The 25,270-nt window shown below is 41.7% G+C and overlaps 1 protein-coding gene across 1 annotated transcript; it reads left to right on the top strand.

Moving 5' to 3' along the window:
• The first annotated feature begins 4,323 nt into the window (after positions 1-4,323).
• On the top strand, positions 4,324-25,119 carry LOC124265751 (uncharacterized abhydrolase domain-containing protein DDB_G0269086-like). Its single transcript, XM_046700574.1, has 5 exons — positions 4,324-4,467; positions 14,715-14,808; positions 16,731-17,279; positions 18,938-19,075; positions 24,917-25,119. Exons 1-5 carry the CDS (start codon positions 4,465-4,467, stop codon positions 25,117-25,119), a joined length of 987 nt encoding a protein of 328 aa, XP_046556530.1. The 5' UTR covers positions 4,324-4,464.
• The last annotated feature ends 151 nt before the right edge of the window (positions 25,120-25,270 follow it).

Raw genomic sequence — 25,270 nt, 5'->3', positions numbered from 1 at the left:
AATCCTTAGTCTCAAAACAATTAATACACTAGCCACAAAGAATATATCCACATGGGAAATCTAATTATATATTGGAACTAGATGTGTAAACAAATATAAATGCTAGTAGACATGGTAATTAGAGAATTCAATTGAGCACATCCATATGATACGTTTAGTGATGTCTGGGGTTGTGTTCGTGCATCTCGATAAATTGCTTTGAACACATGACTGTCAAAAGTACTGTCGATTTTATAAGCTTAGTCGTACCGCCACTAACGATTACACAACATGAGGCTATTGAGATGGGTGGCTGCACTGGTTTCAGGACTGGTTGAAAACTTCTCAGAACACGTTGCCAATCGGTTTCATGGAATGATGGATACGGGTGACCCATCAGGTTCCAGACCGCAGTGGTCACTACTCAGAACATTCCAGGAATTCTGTATATCCACCTTCACACAGCGAGGAACCACTTACGTCATTACTAAAAATGTCTTGATGTGACCACGTCCTAACACCATACCAACCCTGACGCAACGTTGTCAATAAACAGAGGTGGTGCCAAAGTTATGTCTGTCAACCTCGGTTGGGAAGGAGAACGGTTGTTTGTACAACAGATATTACCAGTGGCAAATCCGTTTAAACACCGTCATCGCCAATGATTTACATTCAAACACGAAAATGCCTGTTTCCACAGTCCAATGGCGTTTTTCAACAGCACAATGTTCAAGTATTGCTTTGGTGTAGAATTCCATCGGATCCCTCGCCTATTAAGCTTGTGTGGGATGAAAAAGAGCCTACGCCATTTACAACATCTGCCAGACATTGTTCGTGATTTGGCAGCAGAGTTGCAAGGAATATATAGCCAACAATTCACAATGATCTATGCCCTTACATGTCCTTCTATGCATCGCCGATGATTCAACGCAGTTCCCTCGTGTCTTGCATTATACCTTTTCCTTTCCTTGAAATACTAACCAAATGGAACTTGTCTTAGCGTATTCTAACCAAAGAGCCTTATTGGATCCTCTCCGCAGGCTTAAGCAATCCAGAACTGGTTTCGCAAAAGCCGAATTTTCAAACGATTATTCATTTGTGCAAGCCCTAAAAGTTTTGGAATCGTTCTCAGGAGAAATTCTACTTAGTCATAGCATAATTGTAAACTGATTAAAGGTAAATGACCTGGAATTTCATTTTTATAGATACTATATTTTCATATATTTTATGATGTTCTAGACCCATGGCAATCAGCAGGTTAACAATCTTGAACGCAGAAAGCTTATACGACCCTTCCTTATCCAATCAAAATGCTAATTCTGTCTTCAAATTCACATCTAAAACCAAGTACACCATTAAACAAAACCTCACCATTGGCAGCGGACACCCCAGAAAGTGGCATGAAACCATCCAACAGCAGAGCTTGAAGAGCACCAGTATCCCCCAGAACGGGAATGGATTTATCATTGGAACTGTCACCTTTAGCTGACTCAACACCTTTACAAACGAAAGGTAAATATTGGTTTCTCACATTAGACTTTGATGATTTTTCTACAAAAGCTAACTATTCTTTACCTGAACCGCAAAAAGGTTGGGACCTGACTTTCAGTGAAGCATTAGGGGAAGTATTGCTGTTTTAAGGAACAAGCTGTATACTCAGAAATAATAAGTCATAGCTTACTGCAATATCCTTGAAAATCGAGAAGCTTCATCAAAACTAATTGATATTAAGCAGTGTGTACATCAACTCATCTATTGTATAAACTCATTCTGCTTATTGTTTTAATCACTGTCAGTCTGTACGTCAACCTACTTTGCTCAAATCACTAATTAGCCATCCAGCGTATATCAGCCTTGTCAATTGTGTATACTCACTATGCAGCTACAACTCTTTGTATCACTTGCTTGATAACTGTGTTAGTACCTACACCGAAACGTCGCACTCATTGCAATAAAGAAGTTGACTATCCATAGAACATGGTTATTCATCCACTGCCAGAACCCTCCTTTATCTGACAACCTACCCCTTCACTACCCGAAAATGTATCCATCCAATACCTGACAACCCACACCTGACAACCTTCCCCTTCACTACCAGAACACTTCATTACCCTACCATGTATCCATACACTACCAGACAGCCTACAACTCACTACCCGACAATGTATCCCTCCACTACCAGACTACCTATCACTACCCGAAAATGTATCAATCCACTACCAGACAACCTACCCCTTAACTACCCACTAAGGTATCCATCCACTACCAGACAGCCTACCCCTTCACTCCCCAAAAATGTATCCATACACTACCAGACAACCTACCCCTTCACGCCCCAACAATGTATCCACACACTACCTGGCAACCTACCCCTTCACTACCAGACCACGTATGCATACACTACCTGACAACACTCCCCATCACTACCCGAAAATGTATCCATCCAATAACTGAGAATGTACCCCTTCACTACCCACAAATGTATCCATCCACTACCAGACAACCTACCCCTTCAGACAACCTACCCCTTCACGCCCCAACAATGTATCCATACACTACCTGGCAACTTACTCCTTCACGCCCCAACAATGTATCCACACACTACCTGGCAACCTACCCCTTCACTCCCAGACCACGTATGCATACACTACCTGACAACACTCCCCATCACTACCCGAAAATGTATCCATCCAATAACTGAGAATCTACCCCTTCACTACGCACTAATGTATCCATCCACTACCAGACAACCTACCCCTTCACGCCCCAACAATGTATCCATACACTACCAGACAACCTACCCCTTCACGCCCCAACAATGTATCCATACACTACCTGGCAACTTACTCCTTCACGCCCCAACAATGTATCCACACACTACCTGGCAACCTACCCCTTCACTACCCAACAATGTATCCATACACTACCTGGCAAACTACCCCTTCACGCACCAACAATGTATCCACACACTACCTGGCAAACTACCCCTTCACTACCCAACAATATATCCACACACTACCCGACAATGTATCCATACAATACCTGACAACCTACCCCTTCACTATCAGAACATTTATACATACACTACCTGGCAACCTACCCCTTCACTATCAGAACATTTATACATACACTACCTTGCAACCTACCCCTTCACTACCCAAAAATGAATCCATCAACTACTTGACAACCTACCCCTTCCCTACCTGACAATGTATCATCTCACTACCTGACGATATACCCCTTCACTACCAGAACCCTTCACTTCTGACAATGTATCCGTACACTACCAGACAATCTACCCCTTCACTACCAGAAGCCGTCACTTTCCGACAATGTATCCACCTACTACCTGACGATATACCCCTTCACTACCAGAACCCTTCACTACCTGACAACCTACCCCTTCACTACCGACAATGTATCCGTACACTTCCAGACAACCTACCCATTCACTATCAGAACACTTCACTACCCAAAAATGTATCCGTACACTACCTGACAACCTACCCCTTCACTACCGACAATGTATCCGTACACTACCTGGCAACCTACCCCTTCCCTACCTGACAATGCATCCATCCAATACCAGTACCTAACAAGCTGCCCCTTCACGCCCCAACAATGTATCCATCCTGTACCTGACGATGTACCCCTTCACTACCCGACAATGTATCCATCAAGTACCTGACAACCTACCCCTTCTTTACCTGACAGTGTATCCATCTACTACCTGACGATATACCCCTTCACTACCATAACCCTTCACTACCTGGAAATATATCCATACCTGACAACCTACCCATTCACTACCCAACAATGTATCTATACACTACCTGACAACCTACCCCTTCACTACCAGAACATTTCACTACCCGACGATATATTCATGCACTACCTGGCAACCTACCCCTTCACTACCAGAAGCCGTCACTATCCGACAATGTATCCATCCACTACCTCACCAATATTTCCCTTCACTTCCCGACAATTTATATCCCACTACCCGACGATGTATCCTCTGCTACCCGACGACGTACCCTTCATTAACTGACTACGCGCCTGTTCACTACCCGACTATGTACAATGTCACTGTCTGAACCTGTGCCGTGTCACCGTGTCACTTTGTTTCCTGCCACTACCCATATATTTACTTCTCTACTACCCGAACATATTCTTCATATACCCCTGTTCTACCCGACTGCGTACAACGGCAGTTACTAGACCCGCAAACACCCGTTGAAACTAACAGGACTCCAGGCAGCCCAGGCAACCGGTCGTACAACAGTAAAGTTTACAGACCCCGATTGCCGAAATACACAGACCGTATGTCCTACAGAGGCGGTCGTGCAGCGCCTCTAACAACAAACATAGTAACCATGCAGGAGAACAGCCCTGTGGCCCTCGTTACCCACTCTGTGTGTTTCTATAGCCAAACATACACAGGTAACGACCAGTTCAACTCCACCGACTATCATCTCAGTCAGTATGGTAAGTAATCTGGTCATTGTAAATCAAACATATCCACATTAAACTGACGAACTGAATTAATTGTTGAACATGATGCTAGTTTAGTTTGAAGTATTTTTCTTGGACTCGATATAATCTGTTTCGACAGCACCAACGTGGCCGGGACTGTACATCGTGTAATACCTGATCTGCTTGATCGATCTTTGAATGTAGGTCTCCCACACTGAGCTGTGAACAACTGGCGCTGCAGGCGACTCCACACGCCTGGAATAGTAGTGAGATTACGTTACTGTCTTGATACATGTAACATATTATATGCGGCCGTCACAAAGTGTATGGTATGTCCGCTGGTATACTAGTATATAGCATTCGCCATGGTTGAGATTTGAAAATTTCTGTATAACCCATAGTAACTGCAGTGGAAACTAACATTGATATAAGCAGCTTCGCCCCCTCCGACAATAAAACCTGAGATGTTATGTGGTGAGATTTATTTTGGCTGAATACTGTGAAGAGGCGACATCACCTTCATGCACTTCGGTTCTGAACATTACATAATTTTACACCTACAGTGTTAAGTCCTGTAACGCATTTTGTTAAAACAAGGTATACTTCCGCGCGTGCAATTCAAATGTGTAAAATGAAATTAACTATTGTCACGAGTAAAGCTGTTCATGAATGGAAACGGTTTTTCATCACATGTTACTAGATTTACATCCCCCATATATACATATCTTTAAATGTTTTTGTATTGTATAACTTTCATACACTTGTACCTTGTAAAATGTAATATCTGCTAAATCATGCATATGTATCTTCAATTTTGGAGGAAATAAAGACGATCTATCTATCTATCTCTATCGAACTATAAAGTGTTATGAAGACAATATAGAGTATGTCGTGTAATACAGATAATATAGACACTTATATGTGTGATATGGATAATATAGACTCTTATATGTGTGATAGATGTGTAGGGCATGTGCGGTGAAATTGATAACATAGGCTATTTGGTATTGTATAGACTACGTATGCCATGTAGAGTGATCTCGATAATATAGTCTGTGTGAAGTGAAATAGATGATATAGGTTATGTGGTGTGATAGCGAGTGAGTGAGTTTTGTTTTACACCGCTTTTCGCAATATCCAAGCAGAAACCTGGGCCTTTGGCGTCATGGGCGAACGCTTTAACCACTGGACTACCCCTGCGGTATGATAGAGCTAATGTTGACTATACGGGCTGCAATAGATAATATAGACCAGGTTGTGTCAAATGGATAATATAGCCTATGCGGGATGAGACTATACGGAGTGTAGTTATTACAGGCTATTTAGGGAGGAATAGATAATATATACTATTATGTGTGTGATAGATGATATATACTATGTGTGAGATATAGACAATATTGGCTGTGTGATGTGAGATAGATAATATTGACTGTGTGGTGTGTGATGTAGATAATATTGGATGTGTGGTGTGAGATAGATATTATTGACTGTGTGGTGTGTGATATAGATAATATTGGCTGTGTGATGTGAGATAGATAATATTGACTGTGTGGTGAGTGATGTAGATAATATTGACTGTGTGGTGTGTGATATAGATAATATTGGCTGTGTGGTGTGAGATAGATACTATTGACTGTGTGGTGTGTGATATAGATAATATTGGCTGTGTGATGTGAGATAGATAATATTGGTGTGTGATATAGATAATATTGGTTGTGTGGTGTGAGAGATATTATTGACTGTGTGGTGTGTGATAAATACTGCTGTGTGGTGTGAAATAGATAATATTGACTGTGTGGTGTGTGATGTAGATAATATTGACTGTGTGGTGTGTGATATAGATAATATTGCTGTGTGGTGTGAAATAGATAATATTGACTGTGTGGTGTGTGATGTAGATAATATTGGATGTGTGGTGTGAGATAGATATTATTGACTGTGTGGTGTGTGATATAGATAATATTGCTATGTGGTGTGAAATAGATAATATTGACTGTGTGGTTTGTGATGTAGATACTGTTGGCCGTGTTGTGTGATAAAGATAATATCGGCTATGTAGACGGAGTTAGACGATATAGGTTATGTAGGGAGAAATAGATGACATAGACTATGTTGTGTCTGATAGATAATATAGACTATGTTGTGCCTGATTGGTAATATAGACTATGTTGTGTCTGATAGATAATATAGACCATGTTGTGTCTGATAGATAATATAGACTATGTTGTGTCTGATAGATAATATAGACTATGTTGGGTTTGATAGATAATATAGACTTTGTTGTGCCTGATAGATAATATAGACTATGTTGTGTCTGATAGATAATATAGACTATGTTGTGTCTGATAGATAATATAGACTATGTTGTGTCTGATAGATAAAATAGACTATGTTGTGTCTGATAGATAATATAGACTTTGTTGTGCCTGATAGATAATATAGACTATGTTGTGTCTGATAGATAATATAGACTATGTTGTGTCTGATAGATAATATAGACTATGTTGTGTCTGATAGATAAAATAGACTTTGTTGTGTCTGATAGATAATATAGACTATGTTATATCTGATAGATAATATAGACTATATTGTATGTGATTGATTGGCTGCGTGATGTGAGATAGATAATATTGACTGTGTGGTGTGAGATAAATAATGTAGGCTATGTGTCGGGATAGAGAAACTGTAATCTATGACGCGGAAAAGGATAGTCTAGACTGTACGTTCTGGTATAGATAATATCGACTATTATATGTGATGTGATATTAATAATATCAACTATTATGTGCGCTGGGATATAGATAATATCGACTCTATTATGAGTGATATGATATAGATAATATCGACTATTATGTGCGTTATGATATAGATAATATCGACTATTATGTATGATGTGATATAGATAATATCGACTCTATTATGTGCGTTGTGATATAGATAATATCGACTATTATGTGCGTTGTGATATAGATAATATCGACTATTATGTGCGTTGTGATATAGATAATATCGACTATTATGTGCTGATATGATATAGATAATATCGACTATTATGTGCGTTGTGATATAGATAATATCGACTATTATGTGCGATATGATATAGATAATATCGACTATTATGTGCGTTGTTATATATAGATAATATCGACTATTATGTGTGATATGATGATAATATCGACTATTATGTGTGCGATATAGATAATATCGACTATTATGTGCGTTGTGATATAGATAATATCGACTATTATGTGTGATATGATATAGATAATATCGACTATTATGTGCGTTGCGATATAGATAATATCGACTATTATGTGCGTTGTGATATAGATAATATCGACTATTATGTGTGATATGATATAGATAATATCGACTATTATGTGCGTTGCGATATAGATAATATCGACTATTATGTGCGTTGCGATATAGATAATATCGACTATTATGTGCGTTGCGATATAGATAATATCGACTATTATGTGTGATATGATATAGATAATATCGACTATTATGTGCGTTGTGATATTGATAATATCGACTATTATGTGTGATGCAGGTAATGAAGATTATGCTGTGTGACATTATTAGTGTGACTATCTTGTGTGATAAAGATTCTGTAGACTGAAGTGTTATATATAGACTTGCAGTGTAATAAGGTAGACAGTGAACGGTTTTATAGTCAACAGAACAGGACTGCTAAAGGCAATGATATGCTGGACGTAAGAATATCAGTGAGATAGGTGTCAGGTAACAATTAGTAAAGAAATTAATTTTGTTTGGAATTCTAAACTACCACCTCGCCATAAGTAGTAAACACAGAAGCAATTCTCTGATAACACAGGTGAGGGTTAAGAACAACAACCGTTGTCGTAAGTATAAATGTGAAATACATATAACTTATCCGAGCCACACCAAAATATAGAATACAAATTTCATGAGTATATTATCCGTGGCGCATTAAAACTCAGCTCGAGAAAAAAGGTGTGGCCTCCACCAGTGGTTTGTAAGCTTAAAAAAAACCCACACACACCCCACACCCTACACCCCCTACACCCAGTCGAGAACTATACATTCTTAAAGTATTCTATAAAGAACGTGCATATATGAACTATTCATTGTTACAGTATTGCATATAGAACGTGCATATCAGAATCATTCATTCTTACAGTATTCCACAAAAACGTGCATATACAAAATATACATTGTTACAGTATTCCACAAAGAACGTGCATATATAACTATTCATTGTGGTAGTATTGCATATAGAACGTGCATATAAAGAAATATACATTGTTACAGTATTGCATATAGAGCGTGCATATAAGAAATATACATTGTTGCAGTACTGCATATAGAACGTGTATATAAGAAATATACATTGTTGCAGTATTGCATATAGAACGTGCCTATAAGAAATATACATTGTTGCAGTATTGCGTTATAGAACGTGCCTATAAGAAATATACATTGTTGCAGTATTGCGTTATAGAACATGCATATAAGAAATATACATTGTTGCAGTATTGCATATAGAACGTGCCTATAAGAAATATACATTGTTGCAGTATTGCGTTATAGAACGTGCCTATACGAAATATACATTGTTGCAGTATTGCGTTATAGAACATGAATATAAGAAATATACATTGTTGCAGTATTGCGTTATAGAACGTGCCTATAAGAAATATACATTGTTGCAGTATTACGTTATAGAACATGAATATAAGAAATATACATTGTTGCAGTATTGCGTTATAGAACGTGCCTATACGAAATATACATTGTTGCAGTATTGCGTTATAGAACATGAATATAAGACTGACTGATTGACTGAGTCTGGTTTAACGCCGCTTTTAGCAATATTCCAGCAACATCACCGCGAGGGACACCAAAAATGGGCATCACACATTGTACCAATGACGGGTGTGTGTATATGTGTCATACACATATTACTAATGTGTGTGTGTGTGTGTGTAATATATACTACCCATGTGTTGGTGTGATATAGACTACCAGTGTCTTGGTGAGATATAGACTACCCAGATGTGGGTGTCATTTAGACTACCCATGTGTAGGTGTGATACAAACTACCCATATGTGGGTGCGATATAGTCTACCCATGTGTTGATGTGATATAGATTACTAATCTGTAGGTGTGATACAGACTACCCATGTGTGGGTGTGATACAGACTACCCATATGCGGGTGTAATATAGACTACCCATATGCGGGTGTAATATAGACTACCAGTGTGCTGGTGTGATATAGACTACCAGTGTGTTGGTGTGATATAGAGGACCAAAGTGTAGATGTGATATAAACTACCCATGTTTAGATGTGATATAGACTACCCTTGTGTTGGTGTGATATAGAATACCCATGTGTAGCTGTAATATATACTACCCACTGTGTTGGTGTGATATAGACTACTAATGTTTGGGTGTGATATAGACTACCCATGTATATGTGTGATATAGAGTACCAGTGTGTAGGTGTGATACAGCCTACCAGTGTGTAGGTGTGATACAGCCTACCAGTGTGTTGGTGTGATATAGAATACCAGTGTGTTGGTGTGATATAGAGTACCAGTGTGTAGGTGTGATACAGCCTACCAGTGTGTAGGTGTGATACAGCCTACCAGTGTGTTGGTGTGATATAGAATACCAGTGTGTTGGTGTGATATAGAATACCAGTGTGTTGGTGTGATACAGCCTACCAGTGTGCCTACCAGGTGCGTGATACAGCCTACCAGTGTGTTGATACAGCCTACCAGTGTGGTATAGAATACCAGTGTGTTGGTGTGATATAGAATACCAGTGTGTTGATGTGATATAGCCTACCAGTGTGTTGGTGTGATACAGCCTACCAGTGTGTTGGTGTGATATAGAATACCAGTGTGTTGATGTGATATAGCCTACCTTTGTGTTGGTGTGATACAGCCTACTAATGTGTGGGTGTGATATAGACTATCACTGTGTAGGTGTGATATAGACTGCCAATAAGTAGGTGGGATATATACTAATAGTGTGCGGGTGCGATATAGATTACTCATGTGTGAGTGTGATATACACTACCTATTTGTAGGTGTGAAACAGAATACCAATGTGTGTGTGTATTATAAACTTCCCATGTGTGAGTGATATATACACTGGACATATGGGGTGTGATATAGACTGCCAGTGTGTGAGTGTAATATAGACTACTAATGTGTGGGTGTGATATAGACCACCATTTTGTTCGTGTGATATAGACTATCCTTGTGCGGGTGTGATACAGCCTACCAGTGTGTAGGTGTGATACAGCCTACCAGTGTGTTGGTGTGATATAGAATACCAGTGTGTTGGTGTGATATAGAATACCAGTGTGTTGGTGTGATACAGCCTACCAGTGTGTAGGTGTACAGCCTACAGCCTTGGTGTGGTATAGAATACCAGTGTGTTGGTGTGGTATAGACTACCAGTGTGTTGGTGTGATATAGATATAGACTACCCATGTGCTTGTGTGATATAGACTACCAATGTGTAGATGTGATATAGACTACCCATGTGCTTGTGTGATATAGACTACCAATGTGTAGATGTGATAGTAGACTACCCATGTGTATGATGTGATATAGACTACCCAGACTACCCATGTGTATATGTGATATAGACTACCCATGTGTATATGTAATATAGACCAACCATGTGCATATGTAATATAGTCTACCCATGTGTTCGTGTGATATACACTACCAAAGTGTGGGTGTGATGTAGACTACCAATGTGTAGGTGTGATATAGACTACCCATGTGTATATGTAATATAGACCAACCATGTGTATATGTAATATAGTCTACCCATGTGTTCGTGTGATATACACTACCAAAGTGTGGGTGTGATGTAGACTACCAATGTGTAGGTGTGATATAGACTTTCCATGTGTAGGTGTGATATAGACTACCCATATGTAAGTGTGATATAGACTACCAATGTGTAGGTGTGATATACACTACCAAAGGGTGGGTGTGATATAGACTACCCATGTGTCGGTGTGATATACACTACCAAAGGGTGGGTGTGATATAGACTACCCATGTGTCGGTGTGATATACACTACCAAAGGGTGGGTGTGATATAGACTACCCATGTGTTCGTGTGATATACACTACCAATGTGTAGGTGTGATATAGAGTACCAGTGTGTACGTATGATATAGACTACCGATGTGATCTTGATGATAAAAAGGTATTAGTGTGTACAGTGTGATATGAAGCTATAAAGAGAGCGTAGTGTTAGACAGTGCAATGTAAATTGTTTCCATTGATATCCTGTATTCTGTGAATGGTTAACCCATACAGAATCTGACTGTGTTGTGTATACAAGTTACCTATATACGTGTGGTGTATGTTGTATACTACTTATACATGCCCTGCATATTGAAATGGTCTCCCGCAGAGCGCGTGTATCGCTGTCATTTCTAACATGTTCCGATCTCAACCACATTCCTCTCACGTCAGACGTGCTGCTTAGGGACCTTAAGACTTTCCATCCCATATAGGTGGATCTGCATTACACTGTGCGGAGGGGCATATTGACAAGACAATGTTTTAACTGCAAATCCATGGTGGACGCCCCTCTCAAGAGCCCTAAATGTCGACAACACCCGAGCGTGAAGCGCTTTAGAACACTGAAGGAGTTATTTGTATGTTGTAGTCGGCTATAAAGCAGGTCGTATATTGATAAGCAGGACATGGTCGACTCACTGATAGTACTGACGAGAAGTCCTTCCACAGATCTGTGGCCAAAGAACCGATTCGCGTTTAGATGAGATACAAAGGCAACCACTTTTAGATGAGATACAGAGACAATAGTTTCACTGAAAGGTCAGAAAGGTCAAACAAACGTTAATTAGATCGGTCCGGAAAAAAACAAACAAACATAAAGATAAACATAAAATAAACAAACAAACATAACATAACGCTGAATGGTCAGTAAGATCATGCTACCGTTACAATGATAGTTTAGGGAATAACAAACTACCGTTACAATGATAGAGTAGAGAATAACAAACTACCGTTACAATGATAGAGTAGGGAATAACATACAGCCGGTACACTGATAGTGTAGGGAATAACAAACTACCGTTACAATGATAGAGTAGGGAATAACATACAGCCGATACACTGAAAGTGTAGGGAATAACAAACTACCGTTACAATGATAGAGTAGGGAATAACAAACTACCATTACAATGATAGTTTAGGGAATAACATACTACCGTTACAATAATAGAGTAGGGAATAACATACTACCGTTACAATGATAGTTTAGGGAATAACATACTACCGTTACAATGATAGTTTAGGGAATAACAAACTACCGTTACAATGATAGAGTAGGGAATAGCATACAACCGTTACAATGATAGAGTAAGGAATAACATACTACCGTTACAATGATAGTTTAGGGAATAACATACTACCGTTACAATGATAGTTTAGGGAATAACAAACTACCGTTACAATGATAGAGTAGGGAATAACAAACTACCGTTACAATGATAGAGTAGGGAATAACATACTACCGTTACAATGATAGTTTAGGGAATAACAAACTACCGTTACAATGATAGAGTAGGGAATAACATACAGCCGGTACACTGATAGTGTAGGGAATAACAAACTACCGTTACAATGATAGAGTAGGGAATAACAAACTACCGTTACAATGATAGAGTAGGGAATAACAAACTACCGTTACAATGATAGAGTAGGGAATAACAAACTACCGTTACAATGATAGAGTAGGGAATAACAAACTACCGTTACAATGATAGAGTAGGGAATAACATACAGCCGGTACAATGATAGTTTAGTGAAGAGCATACAGCAGGTACACTGAAGGGTTAGTGAAGAGCATACAGTCGGTACATTGAAGGGGCTGGGAAGAGCATACAGTCGGTACATTGAAGGGGCAGGGAAGAGCATACAGTTGGTACACTGAAGGGGCAGGGAAGAGCATACAGTCGGTACACTGAAGGGGCAGGGAAGAGCATACAGTCGGTACACTGAAGGGGCAGGGAAGAGCATACAGTTGGTACACTGAAGGGGCAGGGAAGAGCATACAGTCGGTACACTGAAGGGCAGGGAAGAGCATACAGTCGGTACACTGAAGGGCAGGGAAGAGCATACAGGGAAGTACTGCCGGTGAAGGGGCAGGGAAGAGCATACAGTCGGTACACTGAAGGGCAGGGGAAGAGCATACAGTCGGTACACTGAAGGGCAGGGAAGAGCATACAGTCGGTACACTGAAGGGCAGGAAGAGCATACAGTCGGTACACTGAAGGGGCAGGGAAAGAGCATACAGTCGGTACACACTGAAGGGGCAGGGAAAAGCATACAGTCGGTACACTGAAGGGGAAGAGCATACAGGGAAGAGCATACAGTCGGTACACTGAAGGGGCAGGGAAGCATAGCATACAGTCGGTACACTGAAGGGGCAGGGAAGAGCATACAGTCGGTACACTGAAAGGGGCAGGAAGAGCATACAGTCGGTACACTGAAGGGGCAGGGAAGAGCATACAGTCGGTACACTGAAGGGGCAGGGAAGAGCATACAGTCGGTACACTGAAGGGGCAGGGAAGAGCATACAGTCGGTACACTGAAGGGCCAGGGAAGAGCATACAGTCGGTACACTGAAGGGGCAGGGAAGAGCATACAGTCGGTACACTGAAGGGCCAGGGAAGAGCATACAGTCGGTACACTGAAGGGGCAGGGAAGAGCATACAGTCGATACACTGAAGGGCCAGGGAAGAGCATACAGTCGGTACACTGAAGGGGCAGGGAAGAGCATACAGCCGTTACTTTGATAGGTAACAGAAGAACATGCAACCGTCAGGTTTAAGTCCATGTGTACTAAACGACCGCAGTATTGTCTGAACTACCAGCTGATTATGCTGAGTGATTGTTGGGTTAAATACAATCATACAATCATACAATCAACTAGGGAAGTCGTACCCGGACATGTGCACCAGTTGAATGAAGAAGCGTGTTGGATGGTTGAGACTAAGGTTGTTCATCAACACAGGCCTGCTTAGTTTCTCAGTCAACAGCCCCTCACCTTGCACAACTACACCCCCCTCCCACCCCCCTCGCCACTACTTCCACACACTACCACCATGTGATACTATGTGTTTCACTATTTCCGATAACCCTAACCCTAACCCTAACCCTAATCCCGACAAGTGAATTCTCTGAATACTGTGTATTAATAACGCAGGCAGATCAGGACACTCAGGATACGACCCAGCTGGTGGCGAGTCAGGCTGACGAAGATGGAGCCGGGGAAGTTGGAGCAGCGGACACTCAACAACGTATGTAAGCCGTCATTTTGGTAGTAGCCCTGTGTAGGTCAACAAAGTGGGTAGTGACTAGATACAATCAAACCGGGTGGGTAATGGCGAGATACAATCAAACAGGGTGGGTAATGACTAGATACAATACAGTTCATACAGTGTGAGAGGATGATGTTCATATAGTGTGAGAGTATAGGATGGTGTTCATATAGTGTGAGAGTATAGGATTGTGTTCATATAGTGTGAGAGGATGGTGTTCATATAATGTGAGAGTATAGGATTGTGTTCATATGGTGTGAGAGGATGGTGTTCATAGAGTGTGAGAGTATAGGATGGTGTTCATAGAGAGTGAGAGTATAGGATGGTGTTCATATGGTGTGAGAGTATAGGATGGTGTTCATATGATGTCAGAGTATAGGATGGTGTTCATATGGTGTCAGAGTATAAGATGGTGTTCATATGGTGTGAGAGTATAGGATGGTGTTCATATGGTGTGAGAGTATAGGATGATGTTCATAGAGTGTGAGATGATGGTGTTCATATAGAGTGAGAGGATGGTGTTCATATAGTGTGAGAGGATGGTGTTCATATACTGTGAGAGGATAGGATGGTGTTCATATAGTGTGAGAGGATGGTGTTCATACAGTGTGGGAGGATTGTGTTCATATAGTGTGAGAGGATGGTGTTCATATAGCGTGAGAGGATGGTGTTCAAACAGGTTGAGGGGATGGGGTTCATATGGTGTGAGAGGATGGTGTTCAAACAGTGTGAGAGGATGGTGTTCAAACAGTGTGAGAGGATGGTGTTCATACAGTGTGAGAGGATGGTGTTCATATAGTGTGAGAGGAAAGGATGGTGTTCATATAGTGTGAGAGGATGGTGTTCATACAGTGTGAGAGGATTGTGTTCATATAGTGTGAGAGGATTGTGTTCATATAGTGTGAGAGGATAGGATGGTGTTCATATAGTGTGAGAGGATGGTGTTCATACAGTGTGAGAGGATTGTGTTCATATAGTGTGAGAGGATTGGTTTCATATAGTGTGAGAGGATGGTGTTGATATAGTCTGAGAGGTTGGTGTCAAGCAATCAAACAGGGTAGTCAAACAGTCAAGTGTCCAATATAACAGGGTTGGTCGCCTTTGTTTGCAAACAAGATTTGTAGTAGGGCTGGGACGGTTCCAAATTTTCCAATCATGTTTTCCAGCCCCTACCCTGCCTGGATACCCGATATGTTAATTCCTGACATCAATTTTTTACGAAATGGCAATATATTCTTCAGCTTAATTCGAGTTTTCCATATCTGAATCATGTATTATATTCAAAACAGGTGACTGTAAATTATGTCTAAATCTTCAAAGACAATACAACTTTTTAATCATGAAAGAATAACATATTACGTTGTTTAATCTATTAGCCACATGATCATAACGGGTCCGGGTATTGAGTCCAACTCATTACCCATCCATCCCGGGTATCCTGGTTACCCGTCCCAGCCCTAGTTATACACGGCGATGGTCACTGCGTGGAACCAAACACGGTAGGTAGTTATTTCATGCAAACAAAAAGGGTGAGTAGTTACTGCATTTAAGAAAACAGAGCGGTAGACCTTGCCTTGTAATCAAACATGTTCGTCGTCACGTCATGCAAACCAACAAGGTACAAGGCCGCTCCGTACAAAAGCATCAAGGTGTGTCGTAAAGATTATCAAGTATATTGGGCAGGCAAAATACACATGATGGGTGATTAGTGCATGCATAGCCATGATGAATTGTCACCGAGAAATGAAACACATTCGCCGAATATGTACCGGGAACCTGTCTGCAAAGCGATCGTAGAGCTAAGATGATCGTGAATACTATACTTTAACATAGACTTAGGACTGTAGCTACGATCGGTCTGTGGAACAAGGTCCAGCCTCTTGATTTATGATTTTCCGCAGCATCTCAGGAAGGTGGCCAGACTCAGGCCGCTGAAGGAACAGAGAACGTCAACGGAGAAAACGTCAATTTTGGGAACACTGCTCAAGTTACTACAGATGCGACACCAGGGCAGGAACCTGCTGAGCAAGTGACACCAGATCAGGAACCTGCTGAGGAAGTGACACCAGGGCAGGAACCTGCTGAGGAGGTGACACCAGAGCAGGAACCAGCTGAGGAAGTGACACCAGAGCAGGAACCTGCTGAGGAAGTGACACCAGAGCAGGAACCTGCTGAGGAAGTGACACCAGAGCAGGAACCTGCCGAGGAAGTGACACCAGAGCAGGAACCAGCTGAGGAAGTGACACCAGAGCAGGAACCTGCTGAGGAAGCGACACCAGAGCAGGAACCTGCTGAGGAAGTGACACCAGAGAAGGAATCTGCTGAGGAAGCGACGCGAGAGCAGGAATCTGCTGAGGAAGCGACGCGAGAGCAGGAACCTGCTGCTGACCAACAGATTGTTGAAAATGGCACTGTCTCGGACTTGAACCTCTCCGAAGACCAGTTAGAAAGTAAGTAAACATTATTCCTAATACATATGATAGTAGACCGACTATAAAACGTTGCAAGATTGGGTAAGGTATACAACCTTCACAACTGTAGGGTGAGTTAACATCTTACAGGATTACGCATATAACTTTTACAACTGTAGATCGAGTTAACATCTTACTGCATTATGCATATAACTTTTACAACTGTAGAGCGAGTTAACATCTTACAGGATTACGCATATAACTTTTACAACTGTAGAGCGAGTTAACATCTTACTGCATTACGCATATAACTTTTACAACTGTAGAGCGAGTTAACATCTTACAGGATTACGCATATAACTTTTACAACTGTAGAGCGAGTTAACATCTTACAGGATTACGCATATAACTTTTACAACTGTAGAGCGAGTTAACATCTTACAGGATTACGCATATAACTTTTACAACTGTAGAGCGAGTTAACATCTTACAGGATTACGCATATAACTTTTACAACTGTAGAGCGAGTTAACATCTTACAGGATTACGCATATAACTTTTACAACTGTAGAGCGAGTTAACATCTTACAGGATTACGCATATAACTTTTACAACTGTAGAGAGAGTTAACATCTTACAGGATTACGCATATAACTTTTACAACTGTAAAGCGAGTTAACATCTTACTGCATTACGCATATAACTTTTACAACTGTAGAGCGAGTTAACATCTTACAGGATTACGCATATAACTTTTACAACTGTAGAGAGTTAACATCTTACAGGATTACGCATATAACTTTTACAACTGTAGAGAGAGTTAACATCTTACAGGATTACGCATATAACTTTTACAACTGTAAAGCGAGTTAACATCTTACTGCATTACGCATATAACTTTTACAACTGTAGAGCGAGTTAACATCTTACTGCATTACGCATATAACTTTTACAACTGTAAAGCGAGTTAACATCTTACTGCATTACGCATATAACTTTTACAATTGTAGAGCGAGTTAACATCTTATAAGATAACGTATACAATTTTCACAACTGTAGGGCCAGTTAACCATCTTACCAGATTACGGAAACAACTTTCAACTGCAGGGCGAATTATCGTCTTGCCGAAGGAATAACTTTTAGAAGGTGCACAGACCTCATAGCTGTTTTGAAGTGTTACGTACGATTGTTTCTGGGTCAATTAGCTTCTGGGTCTGTTAGTTTCCGGGAAAGAGAATATTCATTGAAAGATAGTCCAGAAACTGCACGTGGTATAAACATATCCTAGGAAAATATTTACTCTGGAACTTTTTACCTTGAATATTAGTTCCCATTGAAAGACTCTTCAGTGGGCAATGCATATCCTACTACTGGTACCTATCCGGAGATCAAGACAATACAATCAGGGTGTTAATTGCAAATCATAGAGGTACATTGATCTGGATCTATTCTAATCAGTATACCTTCGCTCCGGCTTACGAGGTCGTACATAATACATCATATCGATTTTTGCGTCTTGGTTAAAACACAAAAGCCTTCTCGGTTTCCAAATATTTATTTTTCAAAAATGTCAGTTTTTGTTTTGGGCAATACTTGTGATATTGAATCACAATGTTGTTACTGATTTTGTGTCGTTAAAATTATCCGTGTTCTGGGTGGATTATTAATACTTTGACCTCAATGCTTTGTATTTACAGCTTTCCGCTACATGTTTAAGATCCACTCAGAAAACGATCGAATCAACTTCGAGCAGTTCAAACGGCTCCTGCGCTGTGCGGGTCACAACCCAACATCAGCTGATGCACAGGCAATCTTCGACGAGGCTGACAAGGACGGTAGGCAGGGGATCAGTCTACTACATTTGTCGGGGGTTAGCATAGAGGAGAGTGGTTATACACAATGAGACACAATGGCCTTAATACAGTGTGAGCAGATGCTATACGTACATTGTGCGAAGATGATGTTCATATATACATGAAGAGGTGGTGTTCATATAGTGTGGAGGCGGTGGGGTAGCCTAGTGGTTAAAGAGTTGGCTCGTCACGCCGAAGACCCGGGTTCGATTCCCCACATGGGCACAATGTGTTAAGCCCATTTCTGGTGTCCCCCGCCGTGATATTGCTGGAATATTGCTAAAAGCGGCGTAAAACTAAACTCAGTCAGTCAGTCAGTCATATAGTGTGAGAGGAAGGTGTTCATATATACACGAAGAGGGTGGTGTTCATATAGTGTGTGAGGAAGGTGTTCATATAGTGTGTGAGGAAGGTGTTCATATAGTGTGTGAGGAAGGTGTTCATATAGTGTGTGAGGAAGGTGTTCATATTGTGTGTGAGGAAGGTGTTCATATAGTGTGTGAGGAAGGTGTTCATATAGTGTGTGAGGAAGGTGTTCATATAGTGTGAGGGATGGTGTTCATATAGTGTGTGAGGAAGGTGTTCATATAGTGTGTGAGGAAGGTGTTCATATAATGTGAGGGATGGTGTTCATATAGTGTGTGAGGAAGGTGTTCATATAGTGTGTGAGGAAGGTGTTCATATTGTGTGTGAGAGAAGGTGTCCATATAGTGTGTGAGGAAAGGTGTTCATATAGTGTGTGAGGAAGGTGTTCATATAGTGTGAGGGGATGGTGTTCATATAGTGTGTGAGGAAGGTGTTCATATAGTGTGAGGGGATGGTGTTCATATACTGTGAGAGGAAGGTGTTCATATAGTGTGTGAGGAAGGTGTTCATATAGTGTGTGAGGAAGGTGTTCATATAGTGTGAGAGGATGGTGTTCATATAGTGTGTGAGGAAGGTGTTCATATAGTGAGTGAGGAAGGTGTTCATATAGTGTGTGAGGAAGGTGTTCATATTGTGTGTGAGGAAGGTGTTCATATAGTGTGTGAGGAAGGTGTTCATATAGTGTGAGAGGAAGGTGTTCATATAGTGTGAGGGGAAGGTGTTCATATAGTGTGTGAGGAAGGTGTTCATATAGTGTGTGAGGATGGTGTTCATATAGTGTGAGAGGAAGATGTTCATATAGTGTGAGAGGATGGTGTTCATATAGTGTGTGAGGAAGGTGTTCATATATACACGAAGAGGAAGGTGTTCATATAGTGTGAGGGGATGGTGTTCATATAGTGCGTGAGGATGGTGTTCATATAGTGTGAGAGGAAGATGTTCATATAGTGTGTGAGGATGGTGTTCATATAGTGTGAGAGGATGGTGTTCATATAGTGTGTGAGGAGGGTGTTCATCTATACACGAAGGGGGTGGTGTTCATATAGTGTGTGAGGAAGGTGTTCATATAGTGTGTGAGGAAGGTGTTCATATAGTGTGTGAGGAAGATGTTCATATAGTGTGAGAGGATGGTGTTCATATAGTGTGAGAGGAAGGTGTTCATATAGTGTGAGAGGAAGGTGTTCATATAGTCTGAGAGGATGGTGTTCATATAGTGTGTGAGGAAGGTGTTCATATAGTGTGTGAGGAAGGTGTTCATATAGTGTGGGAGGAAGGTGTTCATATAGTGTGTCAGGAAAGTGTTTATATAGTGTTAGGAAGGTGTTCATATAGTGTGTGAGGAAGGTGTTCATATTGTGTGTGAGGAAGGTGTTCATATAGTGTGTGAGGAAGGTGTTCATATTGTGTGTGAGGAAGGTGTTCATATAGTGAGAGGATGGTGTTCATATAGTGTGAGAGGAAGGTGTTCATATAGTGTGTGAGGAAGGTGTTCATATAGTGTGTGAGGAAGATCTTCATATAGTGTGAGAGGATGGTGTTCATATAGTGTGAGAGGATGGTGTTCATATAGTGTGAGAGGAAGGTGTTCATATACTGTGTGAGGAAGGTGTTTATATAGTGTGAGAGGAACGTATTCATATATACATGAAGAGGGTTGTGTTCATATAGTGTGAGAGGAAGGTGTTCATATATACACGAAGAGGGTGGTGTTCATATAGTGTGTGAGGGAGGTGTTCATATATACATGAAGAGGGTTGTGTTCATATAGTGTGAGAGGGTGGTGTTCATATAGTGTGAGAGGATGATGTTCATATATACACGAAAAGGGTGGTGTTCATATAGTGTGAGAGGAAGGTGTTCATATATGCATGAAGAGGGTTGTGTTCATATAGTGTGAGAGGAAGGTGTTCATATAGTGTGTGAGGAAGGTGTTCATATAGTGTGAGAGGATGATGTTCATAAATACACGAAGAGGGTGGTGTTCATATAGTGTGAGAGGATGATGTTCATAAATGCACGAAGAGGGTGGTGTTATATAGTGTGAGAGGATGATGTTCATAAATACACGAAGAGGGTGGTGTTCATATAGTGTGAGAGGAAGGTGTTCATATATACACGAAGAGGGTGGTGTTCATATAGTGTGAGAGGATGATGTTCATATATACACGAAGAGGGTGGTGTTCATATAGTGTGAGAGGAAGGTGTTCATATAGTGTGAGAAGCTTATGTGTGACACCAAGGTATGAACCTGGTCTCGGAGGCGAAGGAATGAACCAGGGCTGTGAGAGGATGGTATGAACCGTTTGTAGGAGATGATAGTATGAACCGTCTGTGGGAGCGGATGGTATGAACCATGTGTAGGAGACGATGGAATGAACCGTGCGTGGGAGAAGATGGTATCAACCGTGTGCGGAAAGGATGGTATGAACCGTGTGTTAGAGAGGATGGTATGAACCGTGTGTTGGAGAGGATGGTATGAACCGTGTGTTGGAGAGGATGGTATGAACCGTGTGTTGGAGAGGATGGTATGAACCGTGTGTTGGAGAGGATGGTATGAACCGTGTGTGGGAGAGAATGGTATGAACCGTGTGTTGGTGTGAACCGTGTGTTGGAGAGGATGGTATGAACCATGATAGGAGAGGATGGTGTGTACCGTGTGTTGGAGAGGATGATATGAACCGTGTGTTTGAGAGGATGGTATGAACCGTGTTTTGGAGAGGATGGTATGAACCGTGTGTTGGAGAGGATGGTGTGTACCGTGTTGGAGAGAATGGTATGAACCGTGTGTTGGTATGAACCGTGTGTTGGAGAGGATGGTATGAACCATGATAGGAGAGGATGGTGTGTACCGTGTGTTGGAGAGGAGGATGATATGAACCGTGTGTTTGAGAGGATGGTATGAACCGTGTTTTGGAGAGGATGGTATGAACCCTGTGTTGGAGAGGATGGTGTGTACCGTGTTGGAGAGAATGGTATGAACCGTGTGTTGGTATGAACCGTGTGTTGGAGAGGATGGTATGAACCATGATAGGAGAGGATGGTGTGTACCGTGTGTTGGAGAGGATGATATGAACCGTGTGTTTGAGAGGATGGTATGAACCGTGTGTTGGAGAGGATGGTATGAACCGTGTGTTGGAGAGGATGGTGTGTACCGTGTTGGAGAGGATGGTATGAACCGTGTGTTGGAGAGAATGGTATGAACCGTGTGTTGGTATGAACCGTGTGTCGGAGAGGATGGTATGAACCATGATAGGAGAGGATGGTGTGTACCGTGTGTTGGAGAGGATGATATGAACCGTGTGTTTGAGAGGATGGTATGAACCGTGTGTTTGAGAGGATGGTATGAACCATGTCTGGGAGAGGATGGTATCAACCGTGTGTTGAAGAGGATGGTATGTACCGTGTGTGGAGAGGATGGTATGAACCGTGTGTGGGAGAGGATGGTATGGACCGTCTGAGGGAGAGGATGGTATCAACTATGTGCAGGAGGGCCTGGTATGAACTGTGTGGGAGAGGATGGTATGAACAGTGTGTGAAAGAGAATGGTATGAACCATACGCGGGAGGTGATGTTATGAAGCGTGTGTGGGAGATAATGGTATGAATCGTATTTGGGAGAGAATAGTGTTTACCGTTTGTGGGAGAGGATGGTATGAACCATGTGTGGGAGGTGATATTATCAACCGTATATGGGAGAGGATGGTATGAACCGTGTGTAGGAGAGGGTGGTATGAACCGTGTGTCAGAAAGGATGGTATGAACAGTGTGTAGAAGAGGATGGTACAAAACGTGTGTGAGAGAGGATGGTAGGAACCGTCTGTGGGAGAGGGTTGTATGAACCGTGCGTGGAAGAGGATGGTATGAACCGTCTGTGGGAGGTGAGGGTTCCGTTGTATGAACCATACGCGGGAGGTGATGGTATGTTCCGTGTGTGGGAGAGGATGGTATGAACCGTCTGTGGGAGAGGGGGTTGTATGAACCATGTGTTGGGGAGGTGATGGTATGTTCCGTGTGTGTGGGAGGATGGTATGAACCGTGTGTGGGGAGAGGTATGTGGTATAAACAGTTTGTGGGAGAGGATGGTATGAACTGTATGTGGGAGAGATTAGTGTGACCGTGTGTGTTGGAGAGGATGGCGTGAACGTGTGTGGGAGAGGATGGGTATGAACCGTGTGTTTGAGAGGATGTTATGAACCATGTTTGGGAGAGGATGGTATGAACCGTGTGTTGGAGAGAAAGGGATGGACCGTATGTGGGAGAAAATGGTATGAAACTTGCGTTGGAGAGGATGGTATGGACCGTATTTGGGAGAGTAAGGTATGAACCGTCTGTGGGAGAGGGTTGTATGAACCATACGCGGGAGGTGATGGTATGTTCCGTGTGTGTGGGAGGATGGTATGAACCGTGTGTGGGAGAGGGTGGTATAAACAGTTTGTGGGAGAGGATGGTATGAACTGTATGTGGGAGAGATTAGTGTGTACCGTGTGTTGGAGAGGGATGGCGTGAACGTGTGTGGGAGAGGATGGTATGAACCGTGTGTTTGAGAGGATGTTATGAACCATGTTTGGGAGAGGATGGTATGAACCGTGTGTTGGAGAGAGGAAAGGGATGGACCGTATGTGGGAGAAAATGGTATAGAAACTTGCGTTGGAGAGGATGGTATGGACCGTATTTGGGAGAGTAAAAGTATGAACAGTTTGTTGGAGAGGGATATTATGAACCGTGTGTTTGAGAGGATGGTATGAACCGTGTGTTTGAGAGGATGGTATGAACCGTGTGTTTGAGAGGATGGTATGAACCGTGTGTTTGAGAGGATGGTATGAACCATGTGTTTGAGAGGATGGTATGTACCGTGTGTTTGAGAAGGATGGTATGAACCGTGTGTTTGAGAGGATGGTATGTACCGTGTGTTTGAGAGGATGGTATGAACCGTGTGTTTGAGAGGATGGTATGAACCATGTGTTTGAGAGGACGGTATGAACCATGTTTGGGAGAGGATGGTATGTACCTTGTGTGGGAGAAGGATAGTATGAACCGTGTGTTGGAGAGGATGGTATGTACGATGTGTTTGAGAGGATGGTATGAACCGTGTGTTTGAGAGGACAGTATGAACTATGTTTGGGAGAGGATAGGCATGAACCGTGTTCGGGAGAGGATAGTATGAACCGTGTGTGGGACATGGTTGTCTGAATGCTTTTAGTGAGTGGATGGTCTGAATTCAGGTTATGATGGAGTGGTATAAATTCAGGCTGTGTGGGGAAAGGTGTTGTACGGGTTAATATGAATTGAATGGGAATTTGATGTGTGCGAAAACAATTTGTGATGTAGTGGACATATGGTTTGACCAATAGATCTTTTAATTTCCAACAGCACAGTTCATTGTCTTAGAATATTCAAAAGAATATGTGTCAATATGCCTCTTTGATTTAATTATTTTTCACATTTTATCACTTTCCAGATAACGGTACAGTTAACTTTGAGGAGTTCTGTCGTCTGCACGCGGCCCACGACGTGCCTGTGGAACAACAGGAGATGGAGATAATAAACTGCATCAACAAAGGTGTTCCCCAGGGACCAGGAGGAGATCCCGCTGCTGCGCAAGGTCCAGCAGATCATGGAAAAGTCAGTCTGCAGCGTGACGAGCTGCCTCACAAAAGATGATCTCCATACTTTGGTCACCGACCTGGACAGAAGGCAACGGCATGGTCGACAGAATAGGTTTGCCCTGCAAACATTCAGGTCTGTCAACCTACACATCACTGTACGAGCGGATCTAGGTCTATCTAACTACAAAATGTGTACAAACATTCAG

This window comes from Haliotis rubra, unplaced genomic scaffold, assembly GCF_003918875.1.
Source record: "Haliotis rubra isolate DU_JTF1 unplaced genomic scaffold, ASM391887v1 Scf991, whole genome shotgun sequence".
Classification (NCBI taxonomy): Eukaryota; Metazoa; Mollusca; class Gastropoda; order Lepetellida; family Haliotidae; genus Haliotis; species Haliotis rubra.
This window is presented reverse-complemented; position numbering and strand designations above follow the sequence as displayed.